Below are 10,084 nucleotides of genomic sequence, written 5' to 3' on the forward strand. Positions count from 1 at the left end.
GACTTTTGTAGCGGTAGAGGCGAGAAACGGCCACCAGGGGGCAGTGAAGCGCCTTGTTATGAGCAACCACTTTGAAGAGCTTCAAGCAGATTTGATTTAGTGTTTCACTCTGATCTCATCAATCGTTTATTTATTTAAAAAAAAAAGCTTTTTTGAGCTTTTTTTGTGGATTTTATTTGCTGTGTTTGCCTGGTTGCAATACAATAACAGTCTTTGTTATCCGTAAAGCTTCCAATGTCAAAGCAGCTTCATCACGGCGACCATATCCTCACATGTGGCCCTCCCACTGTCGTTACATCAACCTTGTGAAATGGAAGGCGTACTGCGTCTCATCAGATCATTTTAGCTAACATGTAGAGGACAGCATTCATCAACGTCACGTCGTTTTTGCCGGTGGTGCATTATTATTTTTTTTTTTCTTTCGACGGGCGCCGTATAGCCGCTCTACCCTGCGTGACCTTTGACACCTCAGCAGTGCCTGCTATGCTCGGTCAGGGGTCTTACAGGGAACATGCGTGAAAGACGTTATTTTCTATTACATGCAATGTCCTTGTTAGCTTTGACTTTGTAAAGCCAGCAAATCTTACGGGACCGTTTTCAGCTTTTGTTCGTCGTAGCTGGACCGGTGCGAGTCTTCCCTGAAAGCGATAAGGGACTAAATGTGCTGTTTGTTAAACCTAAAGAAATCCATTTGCAGAAGCCGCCTGTTTAGTTTGCTCACAGAGAAAGAAAGAAGTGCTTTCATAGAGCTCTGTAAAGTCAAGTGTTTGGAGAGAGCGCCGCCGTGTTTAATGCCGCTATTGATTTTTTACGCAGCTCTTTAAGTTTGCTACAGCGGCTGCTGTCGTTTACATTTACACCGTAAACAACCACACCAACACTCGTATCCATTTGGGAGATAGAGACAAAGATAAACACATTCTGGCCCAACTTTGGAAACACTTTTTTCAAGATGGTGTCTGCATTGCATCCCTTCAGTTCACTGGGGTGTGTGTGACAGGAAGAAAAGCTCTGACTCATTTTAAAGCTCTAATAACACTTTAGAATAAGGGACACAAAATTAGAGTAGTAGTTAATGAGTAGTTATCAAACCTACCCAACCCTACCCACTACTAAGTAGTTCCTCATTAGTTCTTTATTAGTTCCTCAGTAACGAGTCTAAGTTCCACAGTAACTACTGTACTCAGTAGTCTTCATTAGTTCCTCAGTAACTACTCTAAATATATGTGCATTAGTTTTCTCGGTAACTACTGTACTCATTAGTCTTCATTAGTGCCTCAGTAAGTACTCTAAATGTATGTGCTTTAGTTCCTCAGTGACTACTGTACTCATTAGTTCCTCCTTAATTCCTCAGTAACTACTCTAAATGTATGTGCATTAGTTCCTCAGTAACTACTGTACTCGTTAGTCTTCATTCGTGCCTCAGTAACTACTCTAAATGTATGTGCTTTAGTTCCTCAGTGAATACTGTACTCATTAGTTCCTCCTTAATTCCTGAGTAACTACTCTAAATGCATGTGCCTTAGTCATTACTGCCTCATTAGTTCGACAGCAACTACTCTAAATGCATGCCGAGTTTCCTTAGTAACCACTCGGTAGTTCATCAGTAACTACTCTAAATGCATATACCTTAGTTCCTCAGTAACCACTCTAAATGTATTTGCCTTAGTCATTGTTTTATCATTAGTTTCTCAGTAACTACTCTAAATCGATGTGCCATAGTCAACATTCTGTAATCAGTTCCTTGGTAACCACTCTAAATATGCACCTCATTTCCCTAGCAACTACTCAGTAGTTCATCAGCAACTACTCTAAATGGGCACCTCATTTCCTGAGTAACTATTTGGTAGTTCATCAGTAACAACTCTAAATGTATGTGCCTGAGTTCCCCAGTAGCATTGTATTCACAAGTTCATCAGTTCCCCAGTAACTACTCTAAATGTACATACCTTAGTCATTATTTTCAATCGATGTACCATAGTCGTTATTTCAAAATGAGTTCTTTGTAACTACTTTAAATGTGCACCTAATTTCCTTAGCCACTACTCTAAATGTATGTGCCTTAGTTCCTCAGTAACCACTCTAAATGCATATGCCTTAGTTCCTCAGTAACTACTTAGTGGTTCTTCAGTAACCACTCAAAATGTATGTGCCTTAGTTCCTCAGTACAGTACTACTGCACTTATCAGCTCTTCATTACTCCCTCAGTAACTACTCTAAATTGCTAGTCATGTGTTTTTTTTACTGTGGATGCATGCGTATAGCATGCGTATAGAAAATATTTCCATATCAAGGATGATAAACATAAGCCAGGCTTCCTGTCTTTAACTTAAATGTTAAATGCATCATTTTCCTGAGCGCTTTAATAGACAAGTTATTATTTGGAGGGAAAGCAAATAAATCTCCAAGCGAGCGTTCCGAAGCACAAACACGTACGTCCTACCAAAAAAAGATGTCAGCCATATGCAAATGATGTCATCTCGCTCGTTGTCTAAAACATGAATTGGGTGCTCCGTCCTTGACCAACGTGATCCGTCGTCGTAAATCCCGTGTTGGCGTGTGACATCACTCCTTGCTCCCTCTCACGACTCCCAACTGCAGACCCCGTCGTTACGTAGGAAGCACCGTGACCGAGTTTGTTGTTTTATTTTTCCGCCATCATCTCCTTGTGTCCGTCCTTTACGTCTTGTCGCCCTTGTTTGCGGCGTGCACTCAGCAAAATGTCAGCACGGACCTTTTGTGTACACACGGGCAGTCTGAAACCAATTTCAGATGTGTCAGTGGAAGTGATGCCCGCTCGCCTCTTGTGACAGTCGGAGTGGAGCGCCATCATTCCCAAATCACCTTTTCCTCACCGAGTGGAGCCCTTTGTAGCATTAGCATTATATTCTTATTATGATATTATGGTTATGATGGCACTAACATTGCAAATACCCCCAAATGATACAGTCGGCATGTTTCAATATCACTGGGATGACCGTATCCCACCTGCAGTGGAATATTCTCCCAACATGAAAGAATAAAGTTAGAAGAGCAAAAAGCTTTCGCTCCTTTTAATGTATGCAGGCCCTCTGTTCTGTAGCATTAAAAGCCAACCCTCAGTGCCCATCACCGACGCGTCGAGTGGAAGATTTCTCTAACAGAATGTTCCCGCAGAGCGCGGATGGGATGGCGGGGGAGCTGCGGTCTTAACGACAGAAAGCGTTCCACCCCACAGGAGCTCGTTCAGCGTATTCCTGCATAATTACCTCAAAGTGATTAAAGAAATCAATGGCGTGCAGTCGCTCCCGGGGGCACTTAGCAAAGCCTCGGATAGTCACAGTGTACCAACCTGTCCGGGCCCCCTTCAGGAAGATTTAGTCGACACTTCATAGCTAGCTTACTTGGAAAAATACTAAAAATTAGCAAGAGGCGCTTCATAGACAAATTTAATCTACAGTTATTTACAGTCGATGAATTAATCGCTGACATTAGAGCACAGTTAATTCATTAATTAATTTTTTGCTCGTCTACAGTAAAAGTTTAGACGCACTTTTCAGTCCTGTCTTAGGAGAAATTGCATCCATACTTTTATTCGAATTAATAATTACAGTCGATGAATTAATCGCTGACATTAGAGCACAGTTAATTCATTAGTTAATTGTTTGCTCGTCTACAGTAAAAGTTTAGACGCACTTTTCAGTCCTGTCTTAGGAGAAATTGCATCCAGACTTTTATTCGAATTAATAATTACAGTCGATGAATTAATCGCTGACATTAGAGCACAGTTAATTCATTAGTTAATTGTTTGCTCGTCTACAGTAAAAGTTTAGACGCACTTTTCAGTCCTGTCTTAGGAGAAATTGCATCCATACTTTTATTCGAATTAATAATTACAGTCGATGAATTAATCGCTGACATTAGAGCAGAGTTACTTCATTAGTTACTAGTTTGCTCGTCGACAGTAAAAGTTTTGACGCACTTTTCAGTCCTGTCTCAGGAGAAATTGCATCCAGGCTTTTGACTGGTACAGTATGAAGCGCTCACTATTTAATACAGGAGTTCAGAACATGCAGTTTGTTTTACAGTTATCGATTAATTCAGTGTTTTAGATAGAAAAGTCTATCTAAAACACTCAATCGATTACTTTCTCTATTGTGGAACCTCTAAAACACACAATCGTTAAAACAAACTGCACGTTCTGAACTCCTGTATTAATAGTGAGCGCTTCATACTGTACCAGTACAGGAGTTCAGAACATGCAGTTTGTTTTACAGTCATCGATTAATTCAGTGTTTTAGATAGACTTTCTTTACTGTAGAAAGTCTATCTAAGACACTCAATTAATCTGAATTAACTGAATTAATAGATGACTGTAAAACAAACTGCACGTTCTGAACTCCTGTATTAATAGTGAGCGCTTCATACCGTACCAATCAAAAGTTTGGATGCAATTTCTCCTGAGACAGAACTGAAAAGTACGTCGAAACTTTTACTGTTGACGAGCAAACTAGTAACTAATGAAGTAACTCTGCTCTAATGTCAGCGATTAATTAATCGACTGTAATTATTAATTCAGTGTTTTTTCCCCCCACTGGTTGCTTAAAAAAGCGGTACAGGTACTACATACAACTACATGTACAGTACTTGTTTAATTTATACTATGTTACACTGTTATGTACACTCTGTGTGTATGCAAGCGGCCCCGCCTCCCCCCACCGAGACTGGATGACTGAATGGAACACATGTGCGCACTGTTTGGAGGCGGGACATGAGGGAAACGTGCCGATTTATTGAGACCTAGATTCATTTGTTTATTTATTATCATTTATGATTATGAACTAATGTTTATTATTCCCCACTTTTGACATGTTGTGATGTCATGACATAGCGATTGTCGACCCCCCCTCCCCTCGCCGTTCATTACATCGTGTGAGTTTAAGAGGCCTGTTTTAAAGCATTTCCTTGGTTGGCATCCTGGCAGCATTTATTCTCCTACCGTCAGCACCTTGGTTCCCAGTCACGCGCAGGAAGAAAAAAAAAAAAAGAAAAGAAAGAAAGAAAGGATGACACAGACTTGACAAACTGCCTCTTCTATCCCCAACGCGCGCTTTGTCATTTTACACGACATCTTACAAATGCGCCGTTATCTCCCGCCCTTACGACGCCTCTTTATTGCCACTTGTTAATTGAATGCTTTAAAGTTTCTGATTGGGACTCGCCATTTTCCTCCATCGCTAAATTATTAATACGCTTTATTCAAGGTATTTTTTTTAGCTGTTGTTGACTGGAGGCGCTTCCTCCATTTTCTATCGCAACTCGGTCACTCGCCGTACGATAATGCAAGAACCCTGTTGCGTTTGAATGCAACATAATATAAAATGTACCTGTACACACCCCCACCATTCAAAGATGTGATATTTAGTATTCTACTTGGGTCGCTAGGTGTCAGTAATTGTAACTGTAATATACAGTGAGACACACAAGCACCAGACTTGCTCAGCACATGAACAGACATTTTTTTTTTTTAGTTTTGAATGATCCCTAACAAGGACTACTGTTGTGGCCGTAACCTATAGCGACCTAAACCTCAACTATGAACCCATGATGTCACTTCCTGTGCACCCCCCACTCAGCTCACTTAGCACCGGGACTCATTTAAAGCAAGCACAAGTCTTATTTATGTGTTATTATGTCCATTATGTTGGGTAATGTGAGTTTAAAGATGACTATAGGGGTGTTATTTTATGTGTAAAGGGCTCTAATTAATAGACAGGCTTTTTATGCTGATTTGATTAACATTTTGTAAAGGAAGCTTTGTGATGTTGCCCTCAGTGCTAATCATTGATTGGTTGATCCTGGAGGTAACATAAAAAAAAAAAAAAAAAACATGGCGCACCAGCCGAGGTTTTTACATGAAATGATTAACGGCAGCTCCAACATGTCTCATGGGATTTGTTTGGAAGTCTCACATCTGATCTCATAAGTCTTAACAAGGGATGGAAGCCAGCGAGGATCATGGGATCTCATCAGAGATTTACACTGGATCGCCACAAAACCGCAGGCGCCTCTTTAAAAAAAAAAAAAAAAAAACACACACACACACACAGAGGAGGACGAGACATGACATGAATATGAAAATGAAAATGAAGCGCACGAGTGAAGGTGGTAGAGTAAAGGAGAGACAGTTGCGGCGTTGGCTTGTTCCTGGCAGGATGACAAGCAGCTGTTCAAGTGTTCCTCCACAGCTTTAGCAAGCGTCCTACACTTGAACCTTTAGTTAATCTCCCTGAGGAAGTCAAGAAAAAAAAAAAAAAAACACTACGTTGGTAAATAAATGTCTTTTTAAAAAGTAGTGTACCGCCATTCCATTCCATCAAGACACAGAGGACACGCAGGTCATTCTCGCCGTTCCATCTCTTTTACTTCTTTCTCGTTCTTTATGTGACCTTCAGGTTTGACCTGCATCTGACTTCTCATCAGGAGTGTGCCTCACAATATCTTGCTGGTTATTAGAAATGAAATATTGTACCTAGGAGTCATTTTTACCGCGTGTTTTGTACTGTTCCTCAAACACAAGCAGGAACCAAAGCACCCAAAAAGGTGTTTGATGGGACTGTCAAGTCCAATTGTTCCACATCAGACTCATCCAAGCGTGCGTCAGGTCACGCCACAACAGACAAAACTCATGCGTCCGAAGGGTCGGGCAGAACGAGCGGTTGAATGAAGATGTGCGTCCATTAAAATATTTATCATTATGCTTTATTGCAACCATTTTTTAATAACAGTATCCCACCGACGTGAGTACGGGTCCGACTTCTTAAAAAGTGGAATATTTTCATGATTAGAGCATAGAAATCCTGTTCACAATCTTCTAAATACATGATTAGAGCCCTCTAGAGATGAAATAGCACCCCTATAGTGACCTTTGCACTCCAATTATCCAATATAGTAGACATACATTCATTCATTCATCTTTATTGATGGTCGCGATGGGTGCTGGAGCCTATCCCAGCTGTCTTCAGGCGACAGCCAATCACAGGGCACATATAGACAAACAACCATTCACACTCACATTCATACCTATGGACAATTAAGAGTCGCTAATTAATTATTTTTGAAAACCCACGCATGCAAACTCCACACAGATGGCCGAGGGTGGGATTGAACTCGGGTCTCCTAGCTGTGAGGCCTGCGCACTCACCACTCGACCACCGTGCAGCCTCATGACATAATTAAGACTCGTGCTTATGTGTGTTGTTGTTTTGCGTAGCTTTTGCACCATTTTGAGCCATCAGACAACAAAGTTATGTTGGAAAACTGTTCATTTCCCCCCCAATGAACCGCAGCTCCCCAGTACTGGCACCAGTCGTGCGGCCCCAGATCACGATGCTACCATACCATAACCGTGCGTGTGGGCAAGACGGCGTAATCTTATTTCTCACTCGGGTTTCCATCTGTTTAGACAGTAATGTGTGATGCATAGTACCGATAGGGCCGTACAAGCTGTACACTGACTACTCTAAAGTGAAGCCCGGTTCCTTGACAAGATTTACTGCAATAAAAAATGGTTCCTGAAACAACAATGCGACTCTATACGTCTGCAGACATCTTTTATCGTGACTGGTAAAACGTGTGAAAATTACTGTCAATCCCCCCGCCACCCCCCCCCCCCAACCCCCCCGGAGGCCTTACAGTGTGCAGATGTGCGGAAGAGTCCCGCTCTATCTCAGGAGGCGTAGTAGATTTGACAGATGTTTAATGCAGTGTCGTCCTGCACGTCAGGAATTCTGATAACAACACAAACATTCTGACAAATCTGCCACTAAGCCACAACCTTGCAGACCTTGGGGGCTGGGGGGGGGGGGGGGGGTGCTATTTAAAACATTAGCAACCTTTGTAGAATTTCCATGACATCACTGATTAGCAATTATATTAGAAGACTTTAAACATTGCCTTGCCCAAATATTATACCTAATGATGATTCCTGTCAATGCTATTCATCAGGATGTCAGGATTTGATTCGGATGTGGATGGGAAGTCTGCGTGAGGGCGCCGTGGGTAGCCGTGCAGCGTTTCCTTGGAAACCAATGTGAGGCAGAGGTTGGACGTGAAGGTAAGTAGATAACATTTCAAGAAAAGCGCTTGCGTGCTCGGGGACAAATCGCTGGGCGCCGCCTGCGTTGGTTCGATTGCCGAATATAAGACGCCACGTCGTTAATAAGTGAACTTATGATTCCTTATTTGGTTAGCTTAACCATGCTAGGGTAATTGGCCTCTGTAAATTGTCCACAGGTATGAATGTGAGTGTGAATGTGCCCTGTGTACCGGAAGTCAGCTGGGATAGGCTCCAACATACCCCTGTGACCCTAATGGCGATAAGCGGCATAGAAAATAAAATGATTCTGTATTTATGAATGGAATATTTTGGTAGTTGGAGCACAGAAAGCCTATTTTTAACCCTTTAAATACAGTTATTAACATTATTAGAGCCCTCTAGACATGAAATAACACCCCTACAATCACCTTTACACTTGTATTGCCCAATTTAGTAGCCAAAAGAGAAAAAAGGACAACATATAGACTTAATTTTGACAAGAAAGTTGCGTAAATATGCAAATTTTTGAGTAAAGTGTCACAATGTAACTTTTAAGGAATGCAAGCCATCTGACAAGCATCTCCTCCGCATGCAGGATGAATACATTAAAGTGACCCTAATGGCGATAAGCGGCATAGAAAATTAAAGGATTCTGTATTTATGAATGGAATATTTTGGTAGTTTGAGCACAGAAAGCCTGTTTGCAACCTTCTAAATACACTTGTTAACATTATTAGAGCCCTCTAGACATGAAATAACACCCCTACAATCACCTTTACACTTGTATTGCCCAATTTGGTAGCCAAAAGAGAAAATAAGACAACATATAGAATTAATTTAGACCATAAAGTTGCGTCAAGATGCATATTTTTGAGTAACGTGTCACAATGTGACTTTTAAGGGATGCAAACCATCTGACAAGCATCTCCTCCGCATGCAGGGTGAAGACATTAAAGAGAGTTAATCCTCTCTGAAATCCCGCCGCTGTCACTCACAGAGGCCGTGTCACACCGTGAAATGACACCGCTCGGCACCGTTGAAGCGGCGAGTCATGATGAGTCTGATAGGATGAGGAAAACTTGGCGATGGAAGTTGAAAGACTAAATTGTGCTGTGTGCTTCCAGGAAGGAGAGGGAAGGCCAAGGGGGGGGGGGTCATCTCCATCCTTGGACATCCGGTTTGGAATCTTCACAAGGAGGAAGGTGAGTATCTGTTCTTTATGAACACAACTTTTCAGGAATGGATTGTATCCCTGATTGTATCCCTATTCCCATGGGAGAATAGAAGGAAATGCATATTTTACCAAAATATGACATTTTGAAGCATATTCTAGTATAAAAATGGCTAAATTAAGTAAAAAAAAAAACAAGTATTTCGAGGATAAATCGCCCGAACATATTTACAGCAACACAAGTTTTATTTAAAGTACATCATAAATGTCCCATTTTCTCTTATTATGTCTCCTATATTGGATAATAGTCATGGAAAATTGACTATAGGGGTGTTATTTCATGTTGAGAGGGCTCTAATAATTTTAAAAACTTTATTTAGAAGGTAATTAATAGGTTTTCTATGCTGCAGCTAAGAAAAAATTCCATTCGTAAATCAGGAATCCTACTTTGCAGAAATACATTCATCACAGTGATAAACGAGGGATTGTAGTACTGGATTTTTAGCCTGCTCCCAAAACACCATAGCACATTTACACATGAGTATGAGTCGTATTTATGCCTTATATGTCTTACTTTTGCTCATTATGTCTACTACATAGGGTAATGGAAGTGTAAATGTAAATATAGGGGTGTTATTTCATGTTGAGAGGGCTCTAATAATGTTAAAAACTTTATTTAGAAGGTCATTAACAGGTTTTCTATGCTGCAGCATAGCATTAATATTCCATTAGTAAATCAGGAATCCTACTTTGCAGAAATACATTAATCACAGTGATAAACGAGGGATTGTAGTACTGGATTTTTAGCCTGCTCCCAAAACACCATAGCATATTTA

At 41.0% G+C, this 10,084-nt stretch overlaps 1 protein-coding gene across 5 annotated transcripts in view; it reads left to right on the top strand.

Annotated features, from left to right (window-relative positions):
* fbxo15 (F-box protein 15) overlaps window positions 1-9,211 on the top strand; it is a 100,290-nt gene extending 91,079 nt beyond the window's left edge. For 2 of the 5 annotated variants that reach the window (XM_058060687.1, XM_058060686.1), the window contains one exon: window positions 2-3,657. In XM_058060687.1, coding sequence (XP_057916670.1) covers window positions 2-100 — 99 coding nt within the window. In that variant the 3' untranslated portion in view covers window positions 101-3,657. The other 3 variants (XR_009120642.1, XR_009120641.1, XM_058060683.1) reach the window with 3 other exon arrangements.
* The last annotated feature ends 873 nt before the right edge of the window (window positions 9,212-10,084 follow it).

This window comes from Doryrhamphus excisus, chromosome 21 (assembly GCF_030265055.1).
Source record: "Doryrhamphus excisus isolate RoL2022-K1 chromosome 21, RoL_Dexc_1.0, whole genome shotgun sequence".
Lineage (NCBI taxonomy): Eukaryota > Metazoa > Chordata > Actinopteri > Syngnathiformes > Syngnathidae > Doryrhamphus > Doryrhamphus excisus.